We start from the raw sequence: 22685 nt of genomic DNA, 5'->3' as shown, positions 1-22685 counted from the left end.
TTATCTTACCACTTCATAAATGAACAATGTACATTTAATTTCTCAATTAATTTTGTTTTAGAATTTGGATTATACTTTTAAGGAGCTTCCTCTTTATATGGTCATGGGTGTTATTGGTACGTTTTATATTCAATTATATATTTTTTTAAATATTTTAAACTTAATAAATTATTGTTCTTTTTCTTAGTCTTGGAAAATTCAAATAAATTGGTTTTACTTTACTTTTGATTTATAATTACTTTTTTTGTCTTTTTCTATGAAATAAATGAAATAAGAATAAATAAATAAAACATGAAATTGAAAAAAAGTTAATAAATAAAATTTAAAAATACTTGAATAAACAAAAAATTTAAAAAATACTTGAAAAATTTAAAAATACTTGAAATACATCAAGTAAGGCTTTAGTCATTATTCATAAATAATGAAACAAGAAATTATTAAATTCTTTTGTTTACTTTTCCTAAAGTACTTTATACTTTTATGTTGCCTACATTTAATACTTTGAGTCCCGGTGGCTGAGTGGTAGGGCTATGCGCTCTCGTGTTGCAGGTCCTGGGTTTGATCCTCGGACTGGGCAAGGTTGTCTCAACTTTTATTCCTTCAGTGGGTCGATTAAATTAATAGCAAGCATGCTTGTGGACTAAATACTAGGGTAAGATGAATTTATTCTTTATAGAATATTTGTGGTTATAATATTTACTTACTTATTAGTTTATTACTGGGGGTTCCGCATTGGACCGACCACCCAACCAGAACATCTGCTCCAGCACCCTAGAGTCCAAGGTCAAGAAAACTGAGATGGCCAAAGTAGGCCTTTGCCCTCTATGGGCTATTGCGCCACTGAGTTTAGTTTTAGTAGTACAATAAGTACTTCATATTTTTATGATGCCTACAATATAGTGACATGCATTTCTTTTTTTCTGCCCGTATTTCTTATATCATTTTCAGCACAAAGACAATTTCAAAAATATGTGTAAAGATTATTTTTTTCCTAGCAAGATAAATTTAATCTTTATTCTATATAGAATATTTGTGGTTATAATATTTAGTTTTTTGTAATTATCATTATAGAAAATTAATATGATACATATTTGTAATAAATTAATTATAAACTATTCACAGGTGGTTTACTGGGTGCCTTGTATAATCATGTAAACTATATGTTGACAGTGTTTAGAATGAGGTACGTTTCTTTTATTATTTAAATTATTAATATTTAGTTATTTTACCTGATTCAAATGTTTCTTTTAAAGGTATGTGAAGCACCCTGTAGCTCGAATTCTAGAAGCCGTCCTTGTTAGTGCCTTTGGTGTTACTTTAGCCTACATGACTACTTTTATTCATTTTTGCAGTCCCTATGACCAATCAGATGTTAAGTTTCCCATTCAAGTAATTAAATTTTATTTATTTTCCATAGTATAAGATATAGTTAAAATTTAACCGAAGTTTGGTTTTAAATTATATAATTTTCTGTATGTATAGAATATTGTTCTATACATTTATTTAATATTCATACATTAACAATATTCTATACATTAATGTATAGAATATTGTTCTATATATTTATTTAAAATAGTTGGAAAAAAAGCAACAAAAAAAAACTTATTTTTCTGCATTAGAAATTCTAAAAAAAAAAAAACTTTAAATTAAGATAAAATATTTAGTTTTAATATTCTCAAATTACAATAATTAGTCAAAAAGGAAAGAAAAACACTTAATTAATGACTAATATTTCACTTGCACAAATATTTTATTAAATAGAGTATGGATGGAAGATTTGTTAAATTAATCTTTTTTCATTAAAAAAAAGTGACAAACCTTTGTTTAAATGAGATAATTTTCTTAAATATTAGTCAGTAAAAGCTAATTATAATATTAATTTCAATGAAAAAACTTGGACATATATAAATTAAAATGTTATATCAACACTATATTATTATTAAAATTTAAGTTTTAATTGTTACTCTATTTCAAGCGGAAAAATTCCAGATTTTTTTTTTAATATTAGAATTTGCATATTATATCTTTCACTGTGGAAATCTAGAAGTGAGTCAATTAATTAGTAGGTCAGGGACATAGTTATAGTTAGTTGAAAAATTGTTTTGAATGTGTTAATATTACCTTTTAACTGATATACATAATAAACAGAAACATGCAAACTCAAGTCAGGAAAAAAATTTTACCATTGCATTATATATGTAAATAAAAATTTCCAAATTCCTCTATTCTGTCCTGTATTTTTTCTAAAAAAAAACTATTCAAAAAAATTATTGAAAATCCTGTAAAAGAAAAGGGAAAAAAATCGATCTTATTCTTGAACACATAAAAAGGTTATAAAAGAAATTTGAAGTCATTCAATCTCAGCCGACTGTTTCAAAGTTGCAGTTTAAAAAACACCAAAGATGTTGATGTGACAGATTTGACACATATTTTCTATCCTGATTCATTTCTGATACAACTTTCGTTTCTGGCTGTCTGCTATTAAATTTAAAGAAATATATGCTAGTTTGTATAATAATCAATATAGAGTATTACAAAACTTTAAACACTTTTTTAAAAAATCATTGATTTTTAAACAAATTCCGTCAAATTTATTTGTAGACAAAAGGGTTGAAACTAGTTACAAGAATCAATAAATTGCTTACAGAAAGTTTCTTGATCAAGCTTGCGTGTTTACAAAAAGTTTTTCATTTTTATCTACATCTTCCTTTTAGTTATATGAATCTTATGTAAAAAGTGCAATGCGTAATAAAGAAATCTATATCATATTTTTATTCTTTTTCTAGCTTGATTGTGAAAATGGTCAGTTTAATACATTTTGGTCTATATGGCTCCAAACACCGGAAGCTTGCCTTAGAAGTTTGCTACACGATGATGAAAGTTAGAGTTTTTGCTTTTAATATAATATTTTATAAATTTTAATTTAAATTAACTATTTTACACTTGCAATTTTTGAAAATGATGTTTAAGAGATCAATTTAAGAGCTCAATTTTTGTTCATTTAAGAAAAAAAAAGATCTAATAAATTGTATTTGATTGCCTGAAGAATTAGGGGACATATAAATTAAATACAGTTTGTTAAATATTGATATTTGTGTGTTAAATGTAAATGTTAAGTGACATTTTAAAAACTACTTATAAAAATGTCACTTTGTATATGAAAAAGATTTTTTTAGCACTTTCTTAATTCTGCAGCTGACTTTCTCAAATTCATAGAAATGAGTCTTAACATTTTTTTCCACTTACCTCTTCAATTATTATAAAATGTATATCAATGAAATTTTTTTTTTTTCATTTAGAAAAAAAAAAGATCTAATAAATTGTTATAGATTGCCTGAAAGTTTGAGACATATAATAAATTAAATAGGGTTTGTTAAATGTTGACATTTGAGTGGTAAAAGATGTTTTTTGAACACTTTCTTAATTCTGCTGCTGACTTTCTCAAATTCATACTATGTTTTTTTTCACTTACCTCTTCAATTATTATAAAATGTGTATCAATTACAAAGTTGTATATTAATAACTGTCAAGAAAAAGTTTTTAATGTCAAAATTTTTTATAATTATTCTCATATTTTCGTTATTTTCCCCATTTCGCTACTGTTTAATTTTCTTCAGCCGCAAGAAGAATGTTCTGGTAGCACTTTACTCCTGCGTAGCAAATATTTGGGATAGTCAAATATATGCAAACTTTGATGATAAATTCTAAAAAAAGCAGTAAAACTAACACACACTAAAATATTGATACTTTAAGTTATACAAAAGCAAAAAAATGGATATAAATTTTAATGTTACGTTTAGATTTACAATTACTTACGTTATAATACAAAAAAGAAAAAAGATTGGTTTACTGGTAGGTGTAGTACAATATGAAGGGTTGAGTAGAAGATAATATGCTTTCCTGATAATCCAAATCCGATCTTGATTAACCGTGATAATCTATTGTATAAACTATATTTGTAATCCATTAATTGCTGCAAGTTGTTTAATTCTTCAGGCTATAAAATCAAACTTAATTTCATCACAAAACACATTTTTTTATTTTGGAGAAAAATATATAATGAAATTCACCTTTATATTTGTTCAATTAAGAAAGCATATGATTTTTGAATGTTCTGTATTATGTATAAATATTTCAGTATGAAATAGAACATATATATTTATATTTTAGATACGTGGCATCTAATGACTCTCACTATATTTCTCTTCTCAGACTGTTCCAGATAATATGCTTTCCTGATAATCCAAATTAGATTGATTAATCATGATAATCTATTGTATACACAATATTTGTAATCTATTAATTACTGCTAGCTGATTAATTCTTCTGTCTACAAAATCAAATGTAATTTCCTCACAAAACAAATTTTTTTATTTTGGAACGAAATATATAATGAAATATACCTTTCATACATTTGATCAATTAAGAAAACATATGATCTTTAAATATTCTATAAGAATATTTCAGTATAATATCGAACATATATATTTATCTTTTTAGATACGTGGCATGTAATGACTCTCACTATATATTTCTTTGCTTATTTACTACTTGGATGCTGGACTTATGGATTAAGTATATCTAGTGGACTTTTTATACCCACTCTGGCAGTAGGGGCTGCATGGGGAAGATTGTACGGGATTGCAGTTACAAAGCTTCTTTTATATGTAGGATTCCCGCCTGTAAGTCAATTTTGATTAAGCTCAACATGATTATTAAGCTATGTAAAGAAAAGTTTTTATAGTATATCCATGTTTTTTAATCTTAAAGAGTGATGCCATTCCAGAGGATAGGGAAAAAAATTATGAATTCTTTTTACAAATATAATAAATACTGCACTAAGATTTCATTTACTGTAGTTGTTTTGAAGGTTTCAAAAATTTGTATCAATAATTTAAACTATGAATTCAAAAAATTAACATACTAACTATAAATAGAGCTATTTGCTGAAGAATCACTGATATTATAAAATATTTAATAAATTCTTCGGAAAACTATTTTTTGGGCTGCAGAATGTGAATTAGCAATTTGAGAGTGTTAAAGTTAGAATGGTATAATTTTTTTTTATTGATTCTTTTTAAAATTGATTTAAATAACCTCTGATTTTTTAAAAGCCATCATATTAAACAAACTGATTTTTTTTAAAAATATAAATTTCAGTATAAAATATTTTTTGTACAATATAATTAATAAATTCTTTCTTTAGGGTATAATTGAAAACCTAATGATAATGAAGGTTTTTTACTAAAAAATAATGAAAGGGATATGCTTGTAAACTATTGTATTTCAGAAAATGCTAAAAATAAATAAAAAGGAAACTAAACACGAAAAAGAATGACATGAAACTTTTAAATTATAGTTTTCCATTAAATGTTTGTAAAATAATTTGCAGGCAAAAAACATATTTTAATAATGTGTAGTGTATCTACCCCTACAAAAATACAATCCCAATTCACTAGTATACAAGACATGTTAACTCAATTCTGTGTTCGGGTACCTTTTCATAGATGAAGGTTGACATAGTCGCTATCAACTCAACCCCCACATTGGTGACCTTCTGACGTGATGTGAACACGTCTATCTTCACAGCAACTCTCACTTCAATCTGACGCTTCGATGGATGCTCCACATTGGACAGTTGACTTGCTACTTGTGACTGCGACATTATCCACCTCCTTGTGCTGTTGCTACTCAGTTTTGATTACACACAATGTATAACATATTCACTCAACTGCTAATGGCAACAAAAGAGCGACCACAATCGTGAACTTAATACAGCTGTCACAATCAGCACTCAAAAAGTATGGTGATCTTAATACAGCTCTCTGGGCTTCTCACAAAACAGCAATGAATCAACTAGTGGTAACCATTCATCAAATTTTATCAGAGATATAATTCTGGTAGGGGAGTACTGTAGTGTATCTACCACTACAAAAATACAATCCCAACTCACTAGTATATATAAGACGTGTTAACTTGATTCTGTGTTGGGGTACCTTTTCATAGATGAAGGTTGTCAATATCGATAACAACTCACCCCCCCCCCACATTATGTTCATTTAGTTTTATGGTTACTAAAATGCTGTGGTTTTATTACTTATGTAGTTTCTGTATATCTAGACCTGTATAATTTACTCTACATTAAATATCCAATTGGCAGTCTCCTAATCTTTAACATTGTTTAGCAAATTGATTATGAAAAATATAACTATTTTATTTGTTTCATTAGTAGTTTTCAATAATTAAAACATACTTTTAACCTATTTAGCAAGAAATATTATAATTTTTGATATGATATTGATTTTAAATAATATTAATTATTATTAATTCATTTTATCAGATGCTTTAGTTGGAAAATATTAAAAAAATCTGATTTAAATCAAAAAGTCTGATTTAAAAAAAAATAAATGTGATTATTATTATTTTTTTTTTAATTATGATTTTTTACCAGCTCTGCTGGAAGTAAACAGTGATGAGCACTGTTTTTGAGTGAAACGCACTATATTTGGTGGAAATCAGTTTAGAATTGTATATTTGTTTACAAAACATATATACATGCAAACATTTAGTTTTATTTGTGTAGATTTATTTATTTATTTTAACTTCATATTTTATTTTAAATTAAATTTATCGACACTGAAAAAAACATTTTTTTAGTAAATTGTGTATTAGAACAAAAATTAATTTTTAAAATGAAATTTTTTGTTTTCTAGGAGGCACTTTGTTATTCAAAGTTTGCTATTGTTGGTGCTGCTGCCACACTTGGTGGTGTTATTAGAATGACAATTAGTTTGACAGTTATTTTAATGGAGGCACTTGGAAACATCACATTTGGCTTGCCCATCATGCTTTGTGTAATGATCTCTAAATGGGTTGCAGATATATTTAATGAGGTAATTTGTCTATCAAATTATGCTATTAGCAATAAACTGATTTCTATTACTCCTGTCTACATTATTGCATTTTCTGTCTAAATTATTGTATTTTCTTCCAGGGGCTGTATGACGTACACATTCAACTACAAAGTGTCCCTTTCTTAGGATGGGAACCTCCTCCATATTCGTACACAATATGTGCCAGGTAACTATCACACATTTTGTAAGGGTGTCTAAGGATCTGGAAAAGTTAGGAAGATTTTTTAATTTTTGAGAGAAGTCGAGAAAATATTTTATTACTACCTCAAAGAAGTTTGAATTGACGAGGAAAAGAATTTTTTCGGGATACAATTTTAAATCTAAAATTTTTAATAAGGAAAAAAAAAATTTTTTTCCAGGGGGCGAGATAACCTGGTCGGTAGGGCTCTGGGCTCATATCCGTGAGGACGGGAGTTCGAATCACCCAAGGACACCCCACGTAGTAAATGGTGACTGGTGCATGTTAAATCTGTCAGGTCACAAAGTCCTCCAAGTTCTCTTAGCGAATTGTACCTCTGGGAGTACTGGATTAGAGATTAATCATTCTCTGGTTCAGGTCAAAATTACAGTCTGTGGATGTGTGAATGGGTCCGCTTCTCTGGTTCAGGTCAAAATTACAATCTGTGGATGTGTAAATGGGTCCGCTTCTCTGGTTCAGGTCAAAATTACAATCTGTGGATGTGTGAATGGGTCCGCTTTATAAACGGGTGTGACAGAAGTCGAATTCTTGGCCATAGATGGTGCCACTGGAAAACAAGAACAATCGCACCCCTTGCCTTAATGGCTTGCGATAACAACATTATTTTTTCTTAATGATTTCTGGTAACCAAATAAATTTTTTATAATTTTAGGTGTAATAAGAAAAACACATTGTCAAATTTGTTCTCATTTGTACTATTTAGTAAAAATTCATTTAAAAATTTGGCAAACACCCTCTTATGTTTTTTAAGTATGATTTTTAAATATGTGAATAAATATTTGTTTTTCATTAGCCAAATCATGAGCTATCCTGTGGTTTGCTTGAAAGTAGTTGAAAAAGTTGGATTCATTGAGCATATGTTAAAGACAGAATCTCATAATGGTTTTCCTGTTGTTGATATAACAGAGGTACCAATATTTGCTTTATTAAATAAAATTAATAATTTTTCTAATTAAATATAAATATATTAATATTTTTTTCCTTTATAAGATGCATGAGAGTAAAAATAATATAAAAGGTGTAATATTGAAAAGAATTTATATTTGCAAACTATGTTATTTAATTATCTTTCTTCAAATTTTCTTTTTACATGCGTGTGTTTCTATACTAGTAGCTATTTACAATTTACCTGGCCTTCTATCTTTATATAGGAATGAACTATATGATTTTAATATGAATTTAACTAGTTTGATTTAGTTTCTTACAACTATAACAATGTCAAAACAATAAAGTAATGTTTGAATTGTAATTTTTATTTGCAACCTTAACAATAACAAGCCACAGAAGTAATTGAGGCTTCTTTTCAATAACATTTTTATGTATAGCTTTTGATAATAATATAATAACTTTTGAAAATTTAATAAATTTTTAAATAGATCTTCTACTTTATTGTGAAATCTTTTTAAGACTTTTAAACAATGTTATACTCATTAAGAGACAATTGATTTGTTAATTGCATTAATTTCTACTATTCTGCATGAATTTTATAAATTTAATGCTGTTTATTTACATCTAATGTTGCAAATCTTTGAATGACATTTTTTAATGACATCTAATTTTATCTTAGAATAACAATGTTAAACTCATTAAGAGACAATTGATTTGGTAATTGCATTAATTTCTACTATTCTGCATGAATTTTATAAATTTAATGCTGTTTATTTACATTTAATGCTGCAAATCTTAGAATAACATTTTTTACTCAGCCTTCATGTTTAACTTAAATAATATTATTTTGTTTATCTTTGTATATTCCCAAATTTGTAAAATTATTCTAATATTCATGGATAATTTTTATTATACACCATCAACAACTGCTTATTAAAATGCATTGCTTTTTAAAAAAAATTCTGATAAAGTAAAAACAAAAATATGTTCCATTGAAACCTTCATTAAAGACCACCTCTATTTGAGACTATTTTTGGTGGGCACAGAATTTTTTCCATAGACTTTGTTGAAGAAAACATTTAAAAGAGACCATCATAACTTCTCACAGCTACTCGGAAAAGGTCAAATAAAGAAACGCGAAAAATTATCAAAACAAAAAATATTATCAAAACAAAAAAGTAGATTAAAATGTATTCAAAATATTTGTGTAAGGCTCTTATTTAGAGAGTTCTTTTGGTTGATACAACCTCATGTTGCAGTCAGAGTGTACTAAAAACAATGCTATCAATGATTCACTTCTAGAGTTGAAAGTTAAATTAGAAAGAAAAAAATATTATTTTAGGGGGAAAAAAGTTTCTTCTCAGACAAACAAACCTCTTCTCATCTTTTACAGCTAACTAATTTTTATGATATAAAATTAAATGGAAACTTTAAAAAAAAAAAAAAAAAAAACATAGTTGTTTATTTATTTAAAATAGCTTTATCATTCATAATTGGCAAATTCATTTTTACCCCTAGTTATTTTGGGATCATTTTTATATATGCTAAATTTTATTCATCAATATGTCTTTTTCATGATGCCAACAGAAGTGAAATTTCTGCACCCAGAAAATGACACTGACTAAAATTAAAATTGCTTGCGAAAAATCATGTACCTTCAATAACAATTTTGATGTCAGTGGAGGTAACCTCTAAGAATGACCAACCTCCATCAATGACTATTTTACTGTGGAATGAGAGCTTTCACTGTAAAGGATATACATTATTAATGAGTTTTTGTAGTTCAAAACTCTCACAAGTCCAGTAAGTATAAAGAAAATAGTGAAAAACATTCTACTTTAACATGCAAACAATAGGCTTTCTGTTTCATTCATATAAGTTTCAAAACTATAAAAATCTTAAATGTAAATGCAAGGTACTTCCTAAAATACATTATTATGTCTTTTGTAAGAAATTTGTATGGACTTGGCACGATGTGAATTTTATTTTAATATAAAACCTCTGCTTAATTGCGTAACTAAAAAACTAATATTTAATAACATTTTCTTTTTATTTAGAGTTCATACGACAACGTCCATACTTTCGGAACATTCCGAGGGATGATCTTAAGATGGCAGCTAATTGTATTATTGCAACACAAGGTAATACAAATGCAATATTTTAGTGATTGTTCCTAGTTATTTTTTTTTAGCATTTCAATAGACATTCTTTTGAAGAAAAATATTTTATAATTGAGAGTACAAATAAAGTCATAAAAAATTTATCAAAATATTTGCTTGTTGCATAGAATTTTATGCAGGTAATCGAAATGCTCACAAAAATGTACATTGCTTTTCTGTGGGAAATTTAGAGTGTTTCATATTTAAACTAACCTAAGTTAGGGGGGGGGGCTGTATCAATAAATTAGAGACATCCTGTGAGACGCATATGCTAATAATATAGCAGAGATGATTGTGCTCCTGAAAAATTCCGGATTTTTCGCTAACCGTGATCTAGAAGTTTCCAGAAATCCAAGGTCCAGAAGTTTCAAGAAATCACTGATCACATTTATGTATAAAAATTCTTGTATATTTTACTTAAAAATATTAGAACTAGAATTTATATTTGGCATCTCTTTCATTTGTAAGTATTTTTTCTGGTAAAATAATAAAAGTGATTAGAGATAAAAGTAAACTTCTACATAATTATTCATTTAAATTATGCTGCATATAATTTATTTAGAATTTCATGTTTTGAAAATATCAATGATTTAAATTTATAAAGAGATATGATTTTAATTTATATTTTGAAATTCGTCATTAATGATTTTACTCAAGAAATTTTCAGGATTTTTGAGTTGGGCTCACAATCACCCCTGATATAGTATAATAAGATATTCATTTGCTAGAGGGAGTTAACAGCTAGTTTTAGCATAGGTTACTAAGTTTTATGATTTCTAACAAATTGATATTTTGTTAAAATTTGAGTAGAATCTATTTATTTTAGCCATTTTTTTACTGTGCAAAACAGATGTAATAGGACTATATTAAAATACTAAACATATTATAACACTACAATGCAAAAAAATTACTTAATTAAAAAAGGAATGAATACAACCTCAGAATTAATGTGAAGATTGTGACTTTGATTTTGCTTAACTAAATATTCAATTTGTGAAATATTTGTATTTGCCATATTACACATTATTACATAATATATATATAATGTTATATGCACAATTAGCTGTAAATGTTTAAATATTCATTAAGAATTTGAATTTTTATTTATTTCGACAGGTTTTTGAGGAAACTAATCATATTGAAAAATTGACGCTGAAAGATTTCAGAGATTCATATCCTCGCCATCCCACAATACAGGTAAATTTTAATATTTTTACATTTATGTACTGAAATAATTTGTTTGAAATTTATTCAAAAAAAATTTTTTTTTCAATTTTAGCAAATTCATATTTCACCTTGTGAACGAAATTTTACTATTGACCTATCACCCTTTATGAATTCATCTGCTTACACCATTTCGCACGTAAGTTAATTTTTTTTTAAATTTTCGAGCATTTCTTACTTTTTTATCCCTTCAATTGCTTACTTTTTTTCGCTCTATAATTTTTTAGAAAGCATCCTTGCCGAGGATATTTAAATTGTTTAGAGCTCTTGGATTGAGGCACCTTCCTGTTACCGATGAGAAAAATTCTGTAAGTTTTCTTTTCTTTTTTTGTTGCTTTCATTTATGTTATGTTATAAGAATACATTTCAAGCTTATACTAAATTGTGTTCAGTTAGTTGTTAACACCTTACATCTGATTAGGTTAATATGATGACAGATTAGTACTTTAAAACTAAACAAACATTTGGAATAATGTCTATAATAAAAAGAATTTTGTGATATTCATTATATTTTTGTAGAATATTATACTGTCCTTCCCCCTCAAAAAAAAAAATTTGAATAATTTTTAATCTAAGAATTTTTTTAATCTTTAGTCTTTCCAGTTGCATTGGGGTGCTACACCCTTATGCAACTGAAATATGATTTTTCAATTTGATTTCTTCGAACTCATTACATTGCTATCTGATAGTGACTGCTTTCCTAATGCAAGTGTTACAGAGCCTGACTAAGCTAAGGCAGAGGTACGCGGGGCAGTTGCCCAGAGCCCTCACATCGCAAGAGGCCCCCAAATCGTACAGAAAGTTTATTTTACATTTCCTTCTTCATTGAACTTTTTTTTAAACACAATATCAGTACAGTGTAAAATCCGTCAGCTTTATGTTAACTTCTTCACTAATCCATCATTTGAACCCAAGCAGTCTATATTTCGTAAATCCATGGCTTCCTAGGATGAAAATTGGACCAATCAAAAACCTGTATTTTTACATATCACAAAATGCGATAGGTTTACAAAAATATGGACTTCTGATTGACTTAATTGAGCTATCGTAATTGCGGAAATTTAGCTGAATTCCGCCCTAATGTCAGCAAGGATATGAATTTTTCGCATTCTAGATCACAAAGTTAACAATCAGAAAAATGCATTTCGGAAACTGCCGTCGCATGATTAACATAAAATTGTCCGAAAATAAAATAAAAAAATGGACGGAACGATATTTCGTCTGATGATTGAAGGTGTAGGGAGGACATAATAGCTATTATAGGTTCTAGTCAATTTTCTTGTTATCTATCTATAATGAGGCGAAAAATTTAGATACTTTCATAAAGTTCGGTTCTTCAATACTGAAGTAGTAAAGCAGAGGGGGAAAAGAAGTTTTTGCCCCGAGCCCTAATTAGGCTAAGTCGGACCCTGCAAGTGTAACATTACGTCACTATCGAAGCAAAAGGGTTGCCTGTTGAAAAAAACATCTCTTTCGGCAGGTCACACTATGACGGAGGTTTGTTTCTCCATCAGTAGCCGCCAATACTCGTATAGTGGAATTCATGATTGTTCATTTTGGGCAATAATGAATGAATTAAACAATTAAGTCTCCAGGAAACAATATATAACTCGTCAAAATGAATTTATTTTATAAAGCATAAATAGTGACAGATAATGACCATTTCTGCATCCAAAACAAAAATATGAAATCCCTCAAAGGGATGAAATCAGAATACTCTCCATTGAGAGATCATAAAGCCAGAATATCATTTCTGACGGTTATAAATTGAGACTGGGGAGGCCCCAAAGGGCTCCCAGCCTCTACAAATTTTGAAATTAAAAGTGAATATAATTATTCGTAACGGACATAGAAAGTATGGGTAGGAGATCCAAAATTGGCAATTTATCATAATATACCATAGCCAAAACAAAGCCAACCAGCATATCAATATTGGGTTTAAAAGAACACCTTGGCGATCACGAGTCGCCAACAAATTTATGAGAATTATTACAACCATCAACTGAAACATATTTTCGGTTAGAAATTAGAATAAAAAGTTATAAATAAATTTTTGTTTACGATTAGAGGCGACAGTGAATTAATAAGTCTGCCTAGAATGAAATAAGAAGTATCCGTTACAATGATGTATAAGAAAAGAATAAATATTTTATGTTGGTTTCAAAAGATTAAGTCTTTGATTTATTTTAAATCTAATTCCATTAATAAAAATAAGTTTAAGTAATGAAAATTATTTAAAAGATAGGAAATAAATATGTAATGCCAATTGTGGCATCACACACACATTCTGTAATTTTTCTTCATCAATGAAAAAATTCTTACGTGTTTTCTCAACTATGAGTTGGGGGAGTACTTTTTAACTGTCAATTTCAAATTAGCGCTAACCCACAGAGTTTTGATCTCATCATAGATATTAGTTTTTGTTGTAATCTGACTACTTGGAAATATTAATTCAATATTTCAAAGTATTAACAACATTCTTTTAAAATAGAATTGAATAGTTAATTTGAATTAGAATAATTAATTTAAACGATTTCAGATACAATGATGATGAGTTTTCATTTTTGAGATTCTCTTTATTAAACCCTTTATTTCCAATCTTTTTGCAATTACGAAAAACTCATACATCTAACCAGATCTGAAAACATAAGTCGGTATCAAGACCTGTGATGAAATAATAGAACTGCAATTATCTTGTAGAAAATGGTTTGCAATTTATTTTTAATGAATAACAAAAATGAATTGAAAGCGAATACTGATGAAGATCGAATTATAGTTTTCGACCCTGAAATTACTTTATAAATGCTAATAAGTAATTCAAAATATTTGCATCTCTTGGTTAAAAACTGGTATAGCATTGTTCAAGTGGCATATTAATTACATAAAAATGTTTTAAACATATAACAGGGTTGCCACAGGAAAAAAATGAACAAAATAGTTGCTTTCAATAGCCTAAAGCATGAAAATAGTAGCCAAAAACTAGGAAAATTGTTGCCTAAATAAGAACAAAAATTCATCAAAAATATGACTAAAATTTTGTTAATGACTTAATTGTCATGAAAATTTTTATATAATATGATAATTTTCAATATGATATGATAATTTTTGGCAAATATGATAATTTTTATATAAACATTAATGTTTATATATTTGTAGCAATAATCATTGAAAAGGCGATCAAGAAATAAAATAAAACTTACAATGGAATTTGTGCAGATTGATTAAATTAAGACTCAAATTTGCAATTTAAAATCTTCAAAATTTTTTACTTTTTAAGAAAAAAAAGTTCAGTGTGTTCAAAAACTATCTTGTGGGGGTGCAGATTTTCCACCCAATTTATGCAGCTTTTAAAAATAAAAATCACTAGGAGTAAAGAAAAGTTTCCTAATTGTCTCCTTTTCCTGAAAATAGTTGCTTTTTTAGCCTTTTCAGGCAAAAACAGTTGCCATAGTCGCCTCATGCCAAAAATAATTGCAAATAGTTGCATTTTAGTCAGAATTAGTTGAAATTTTCTCATCTACTTCTTTTATTTAACTTAGATGTATTATTTGTTTCTGTATCTTATTGTAACAGTGATACATTTTTGCTTTGTGTAATTGGCAACTGCGATACATAATTAGTTTATGTTCCATCGTGCCTGTCTTTGTGTTAAGTCTCTATCTAAATATATAGTGAAAGAATTTAGAAAGTGTCATTGAATTGATACTTGACGGGTTTAGCTTACTCGGAATAGAATGGAAAGAACAGTTGCTATCGTAAACAAATGCCACGTTTTAACTACCAATCAGGATCTAGATACCCAACACTATGTCACTTGCAGGTATCCCATTGGGTATGCCCACAGTAACATTAAACAGAGTAGGCATTTTATCCAAAAGAAACCTATTTCTTATAGGGTGGTTTTTTCCACTGTGGAACAAACTTGCCACCTCTGGTTTAAAGTGCTTTTATATTGTTTCAAATTTTTCCATCAATTTAATTATGATTACTAATCTAGTATTCTACATTTAAGGTTGTCGGTATAGTTACTCGCAAGGATATTGCCCGTTACAGAGCAAAGCACGGAAAGTTTGGGGTAGAAGAACTCCAAGTATCCTATGCCTAAGAACAAACTGAGCTTTTTGTAAAATTGATGTAATGATATTTTAAATTATTCTTGCATTACTTTAATGTTAAATGCTAACATTTCCTTTTGTGATATCTTTTTTACTTACAGTATCTTTCACTGACAATATATGTTTTTAGTTAAGTTATTGTTTTTAGTTATTTTTTTATGAATAGTACACAGATTTTATGTCAGTGGACAGATTTTACGTCAGTGGAATATATTTTGACTGCATTTTAGAATTATATTTGTGTATTTTTGAGTCCAAAAACTAAAAATCAAAAAATTGTTTTGAAAAAGAACAAAAAGAAATTAAATATTAAAGTTTGAAAAGCTAAGATATTTATCAAAAAAATTATTTTTCTTCTATTTTTATCACAAGATATTTTTAAGCAGGAAATTCTAAACAATAGTATCCAATGTATATATATTTTAATTGTATCAAGGGCATCAGTGTGTATATATATATATATATGTATAATTCCTCTAATAAGTTGTTCTTTACTGTAATTCGCACTTACTAATATGTTTTAAAAAATAAAAATTTACTCTTAACTCCAAGACCTGACTAAATTAAGAATCATAGACATCATAAATTAAGAATCGAAAACATAAGAATCGTAGAACTTGCTCTTTTAAAAGTATTTTATAAAGTAAGTAAGGTAAGTGGAACTACAGTTTCTCCTTAATTGGAACAGTGGAACTACAGTTCCTCCGGTAATGTGATACAAGTATAATAATTTATATGAAACGAATCTAGAACAACTCTGGCACTAAATGCTTTAAAACGCAGAACAAAGTGATTATTAAATAATAAGGTATAAAAAAATTTAAATTCAGGTAGTGGCCTGTGATGTTGCTCCGAAGGAATGCAAAGTATTATAAAATAAATTTTTAAAAAATTGACAGTTATAATTAATCTACATGCCTGTATATAAATTGTATCAAAAGATTTTATTTTTTATATCAAAGCATAGAATGCTATTGAAGGTGATAAAGTGTACATATTTTTGAGATTTTATTTGAGATTTCATTTCACTGTAATTTCCTCTTGTATAGTAGGATTTATAATTGTGCTTGTACTGATGTATGAACTTTGTGATATTCAAATTAGTATAACCAATAATGATGCTTCCTGGTTTTTGAACTAGACTTTTTCTGTTTAATTAACAATTTTGAAAAGCTCTCAAATATTCAGAACTATGAGTATTTAAGAATTACTCTATACATTTTATAAATTGATGTTATGTTAGTCATGTGATTAAGTATTAATTCTTGTATTTAAAATGTAAATATGTGTTTTAGTTAAAATGTCTGTGTTTCATTAATCTAAATGACTTATATTTCACATTATTAAAGTATAGTAGTTATAATGTCAAATTTTTTAAAATTTATTAATGACTTTTAATTTTGTTTTTTAGTAATAATTTTCTTTTATAAGGGAAGCTTAAATAAATGTTCAAAATTGTTTTTTTATCATTGCACTTCGTTAATTATTAAAGTGGAAATAATTTAGTACTTTTTTGTTTGCAAATTCCATTGAGTATTTTTCAAGCACAACTGTGAAAGTTAAGTGTAGTGATCTATGTAAAAAGATGCATAAATAAAATCATCTTTATTTCGCCTGACTGCCTGTTTCTATTCTGCATAAGGTATAAATATTCCAGGCCTTGTCCTGATATTGTTATTTGGTCCACTCTACAACATTTTTCAAAAAAATTAGGTCATTTTTTAGAATGGGTGCATATACCCAGTGGCGTAGCAAGGGAGGGGTTTAAACACCCCCCTTGAGCTCAGACAAAATGGCAAAAATAAAAATTTTAGTAGAAATTATGCGGGCTATTATTTTTTAAGACTATATATTTTTATTTGCCTTATGCCTACTTTTTTTTCCTCAAGGTATTTCTCAGAATACTGAAAAAACATTTACTATAATAGGGTTGTACTTTTGAAACCAAATTCACGTGATACTGCTACGGACTGGTTTCCTTTCTGTCCTGCCAGTATAGTTTTCGAGACTGGCTGTCATTCGCGGGGTCTTTACGCGATGATTCTGGAATCCTAGACGTTCTGTCGTCTTTGAGACAATTCAAGAATTTTGGAGATGCGGTGAAAAATTATATAAAAGGGGGAGCGGAGTACAGTGGAGTTAGTCAGACTAAGAGTTATCTCTGCCGCTTGTCTTTCGGAGCTTGACGCTAAATCTGTTTTGATTTATCTCAATAAAAAGTTCATTCAATCGCAGAACAAACACATCGTTGCCACTATTTTGACTAGTGAAGAAATCAGTAACAATACCATTGGAGATACCGTGCTCGTTGAAGTTATTCATTCCAGCTCGAATATATATATATATATATATATTTGATGTTCTTGGATCTTTAGGATGTCAAAACGCAAGAATTTAACAATTTTTAATTATTTTGAGAAAAATCACGACCTGAAATTAGTGAGGTGACAGCATCTAGTACCAATGTAAGTTTTACTGTTGTACAGAAATGTGATACTTCCGTTGAAGAAAACGTTTCTAGCATAACAAAATCTGATGAATGTGAAAGTGGCCCTCAAAGTGTTACTTCCCACCCATATGACATTGGACTTTTTTAGAAGATACTACATTATGTTCTTAAACTTAAAAAATCAAATCAAAATTTAACTAAATGTTGTCTAAATAAAAAGTCAAAATTGTCTGTCTAAATTAGGGAAATAATAGTGCTGTACTACAGACTCGAATTTCTTTTAGTAGTTTCAGAAAATTATGAACACCCCCCTTGAAAAAATTCTGCGTACGCCACTGCATATACCAGACTACTTTTAAAACAAGAACAAGCAACTAACAACAAAAAAACTAAAATAGACAAATTTTATCGCAAAATATAAAATTTTTGATTTCTGAATTACTTTGTTTAGAATAGTTTCCAGTATAATTTTATTAATGGGAGCACTGAACAATTCATAATAGTTTGAGATCAATAAAAAATTTTATTAAATAAAAAAATATTTAAATTTTTACATTTATAACTTTTTGTTATTGTAGGTACTGTTGCATTAAAAAAAATAACCAGTATAAATTATTTAGTTAATATTAACTGATGCCATTACTCACTTAAAATTTACAATTGAATTAAGGACTTCCTTAAGCAAATAACTTAAGGTTTTAATAATCTTGAAATGAAAATACAGTGAATATGTTTCTTAACATTTTTGTGTAAAAGTCTCACAATTCACCTACTTAAAAATTCTTGCTTATAATTACTGTATTGTTGATTAGAATTGACCATTTCTAAAATCAGATAAGAGAGAAATCAATAATTGTGAAACTACAAAACTTTCCCCTAGATACCACATTTGCTGAAAATAGTAAATAAGCGTATGATTCCATTCATCACCATAAATATTTGATAATGTAAAAATGTTAATTGAGTTTTTTTTAATTAAATAACTGAATTCTCTAACATTGATTCCTGCTTTATTATATGTCTAAACCATGTATATATTTAGTATACAGTCCTAAAGTTTGAACTATTGAATATTTTTTGCTTGCATTACTATAATCCAAATCTTACGATGTTTCAAATCAAATATTTTAAATTCACATTTGTACCTCAGGGGGAAATGGGATGTTATGAACACACAAAAGGCAGAAATATCAATACAAGATTTTGTATCAAATACACTAGAACAACTGAAAAACCTGTTAAACTGTTATTAGTGTTACACTCCACTCTAAACATTATTTATTACTGTCTTATTATTTCGAAATAATGTCGATAAACGAAACTTTAAGTTCCGGATTGTTAGTTTTATTTTAATTCCTAAAAATTTCCTATTTGCTAGTCAAATTGCAAACTTTGATAAATGAGTAAGACTGGCATTTCATTACTTGAGGAATACCACTATATGATGAATGAAAAATAGAAAAAGACTTACTTGACTTGTTTCTTTTTACTCTTGGGGGGTAACATGACATGGTATTCATGTGATTCGAGTATAACTTCTTCCACTTCAGAGCCGTGTTGAGAATCATTTGTTAGATGGTAATTTGTCACAATCTAGATCACTTTTCTTTCTTTTACCATTTAGCACCAGGAAAATGTTAACAAAATACCAAGCTATACAGGGTGCGTAGCGTTTTTAAAAAGTGCTTAAAGGTTCTTTTTCATTTTTTAAAAGCCCTTAAAGGTGCTTTTTTCATTGGGTGTTTCTAAAAAGTGCTTAATTTTCCCTTTTTCAAAATGAGATTTTTCCCTTACTATGTTGATTTTCGCTTCAAATTATGCAAAAGTGTGCACATTGTGTGTGTGTGTGTGCAGTGTTTCACATTGTTCTATTCAGCGTTTTCACAATTAATTCAACCCCAATCTATTTAGGCGTATTGTCAGTTCGTAGCGTATGAAAATGCTATTCGTTTTACATGATTCAAAATTTCATGATTTTTGACAATTGTCAAAAACAATGCCAAAAGAATTTTTTTCCTTTTTTTTTTACATGACGGTTGAAACAAGATAAAATACTTAATTATCAAAAACTTTCCAATCCTGCCTGATATTTTTTCAAAGTGCTTAAAAACTGCTTATTTTTGTTGAATAATTTGGTTATGCACCCTGCTATATCTTCCCCTCACTATTTCACCAAAAAAATATTTTTTTATTTATAAGCAATGAAATTTGCATTTTAAAAGAAAATATGATAATTATTATATTTTGTGAGAAACAAAATTTCACTCACCAAAAGTTAAAAAGTAAACTTGAATGTTCTATAATACTCATGAATATAAATCATGGTCACTTGTCCCAATCTGAATCACTTGTCTTTCTTTTACTCTTTACCACCTTGTAAGTGCCAAAAAAAAAATATTCTAAACCATATCTTCGAAATAATATTTTATTACAAATATATTTTCTAATCAATAAGATTTGCAATTTGAAGAAGAAAAAAATTTTAAATATTACATTTCAATTTCACTAAGCAAAAATTTACAGTAAACATGAAAATTGTATAATACAGAAGAATATAAATTACATAAAGAAGCAGTATCATGCACAAGAACTGAAAAATTTAAGACTCAATGTGATGAAGATTATTAATAGAGTCACCAGTCTTACAGCCATCCTATATCTTACTTATGATGAAGTATCAAAATTCATAAAATTCCTTGTAAATGCACTGTTCCGTGGTATCTTATCTATTTTTACCAATTTGTTATTTCAGAATTTTTAAAACTCAATAAAAAAAAAGAAGAAAAAAACCTCAATTAAATAAAGTTTTATGAAAACAGAGGGGCTGTTTACAAATCAATTTTTTTTAATATTTAGTTGTATTATAAATTAGTGAATTTTGTTTTCTTTTCCAGCATCAAATTACTTGACAATTCCAGGTACCCTGACCTTAAGAAAATCCTGTTAAAAGTATCAAATGTAATTACAGGGTTGTCACAGCAAAAAAGGAACAAAAATAGTTGCTTTTAGTAGCCTCAAGAAGGAAAATAGTTGCCAAAAAATACTAAAATAGTTGCCTGAACAGAGTCAAAAATTTATCAAAAATAGTAGCCAAATAACTAAAATTATAGCTTATTTGTCGTAAATTATGATTAGGACTGGTTGATGTCAGAAATTTTAAATCGTGATATAGCAAATTTAGCATATGTTCAAAAATTACCTATGGCAAATCTTTAAATCAATCAAAAATAAATAAAAAGAAATTAATCTATTACAAAAGAAAATACTAATTCTAAACATATTCCACTATGACATCAATATCATAATGTCAAAGTAAAAGCAAACCCAAGTTTTATTTCATTATTCTTAAATTAAAAATGATTTATTGGTTTAAAAATAACACCATAACAAAATATTTTACATACATGCATTAAAAATTAAAAGAAAAAAAACGAAAGTAGAAAACAAACCAAAGAAATATTCACTTTAGAAAAAAAATATATTTTTTAAAAATTATATGTTGAAAAAAAAATCATGCTTTTGAAACATCATTAGACCCTCTTTTATTTAAAATAATAAAAAGTAGTATTGACTAATGGTCAAATTCTGTACTTAATAAATGTAAAAATATTTTTTCTTTATTATTTTCGTTTTTGAAAATAAAATCGACTAAAGATTTATTTGTTTAAAAATGATACTGACTATCTAAAAAATTATAAAACAAACAAGTATTGAAAGAATTTTAATAAAAATTCCAAAAAAAAAATACTTTAAGAACTAATGTTAAATTATTAAAAAGCATCAAAACATTACTAAATTCTTTATTTAATTTTTAAAAAAATTATTTGTTTTAACTGTACTACGCACATGGTAGGCGACAATAAGTACATGTTAGTGAGGGGACTGAAAAGTAAAGTTCATTTTTGCGAAAAAACTTCGCTAGGAGTAAAAAAAGTCTGCTAATAGTCGCACTATTCCAGAAAATAGTTGCTTTTTAAGCCTTTTCAGGCAAAAAAAGTAGCCATAGTCACCTAGGGCCGAAAATAGTAGCAAATAGTCGCATTTTAGTAGTCTGTGGCAACCCTGTAATTATGTAAAGTATAAACTAAAAGCTAGAAAGAAACTTAAGTGGCTAAATAAAATTTTAAAAAAAATGATATCAACTTGCAGAAATGCTGAAAGAAAATAATAAAAAAATTACTACTTACATAAATAATTCCTAGAGAACACTCAGAAAGTGAAATAAATTTCACAGCGCTGAGTATTAGTCAAATTTTTTAAGCGAAAAAAGTTGAGATAATGATGATACTGACGGGCATTTTTGGATCTCTTTTTGCTGTTTATCGTTTATCAATAATGTGAACGCGAAGTGAATGTATTTTACAGTAGATGGATAGCTTTTAGAAATTGAATAAAGGAATGAAATTTTTGATCATCTGAAAATGTCCAGGAGGGATGAGAATAGAACCCCAAAGCCCAGCTGTGTTCAAAGTACTTTTAATAGTCATACAAACTTTGAAAATTAGAAACAGTATTCATAAAACAATGCTTCATATAACCGTTCAGTGGTCTAAAGCAAAATGGACATTATAATGTGAGGTCATTATCTAGCAAATATTTACAAATAATTTATTTGCACAAAAATAAATTTCTACCGTTCACAGCCTTTAAAATTTTTAATTTCTGTTCTTAATTCCAAGCATATTAGGTTACAAACAGCCATTTTTTTTAAAAAGAAAGAGAAAAAAAAACTAAAAT

At 27.7% G+C, this 22685-nt stretch overlaps 1 protein-coding gene across 1 annotated transcript in view; it reads left to right on the top strand.

Moving 5' to 3' along the window:
- ClC-b (chloride channel protein 7) overlaps nucleotides 1–17114 on the top strand; it is a 33020-nt gene extending 15906 nt beyond the window's left edge. Inside the window, exons 12-24 of the mRNA XM_016065365.4 lie at nucleotides 62–116; nucleotides 1123–1183; nucleotides 1254–1389; nucleotides 2787–2880; nucleotides 4501–4682; nucleotides 6714–6893; nucleotides 6995–7080; nucleotides 7907–8021; nucleotides 10059–10142; nucleotides 11277–11357; nucleotides 11440–11523; nucleotides 11612–11692; nucleotides 15397–17114. Of these exons, the coding sequence (XP_015920851.3) occupies nucleotides 62–116; nucleotides 1123–1183; nucleotides 1254–1389; nucleotides 2787–2880; nucleotides 4501–4682; nucleotides 6714–6893; nucleotides 6995–7080; nucleotides 7907–8021; nucleotides 10059–10142; nucleotides 11277–11357; nucleotides 11440–11523; nucleotides 11612–11692; nucleotides 15397–15489 (1332 nt within the window). The 3' untranslated portion in view covers nucleotides 15490–17114. The remainder of the gene's footprint in view (nucleotides 1–61; nucleotides 117–1122; nucleotides 1184–1253; nucleotides 1390–2786; nucleotides 2881–4500; nucleotides 4683–6713; nucleotides 6894–6994; nucleotides 7081–7906; nucleotides 8022–10058; nucleotides 10143–11276; nucleotides 11358–11439; nucleotides 11524–11611; nucleotides 11693–15396) is intronic.
- The last annotated feature ends 5571 nt before the right edge of the window (nucleotides 17115–22685 follow it).

The sequence above is a fragment of the Parasteatoda tepidariorum genome, chromosome 7 (assembly GCF_982258835.1).
Source record: "Parasteatoda tepidariorum strain Cologne lab strain chromosome 7, Ptep-v5.0, whole genome shotgun sequence".
NCBI lineage: Eukaryota > Metazoa > Arthropoda > Arachnida > Araneae > Theridiidae > Parasteatoda > Parasteatoda tepidariorum.
Note: the sequence above shows the minus strand (reverse complement) of the source record. Positions and strands in the feature narration are given on the sequence as shown.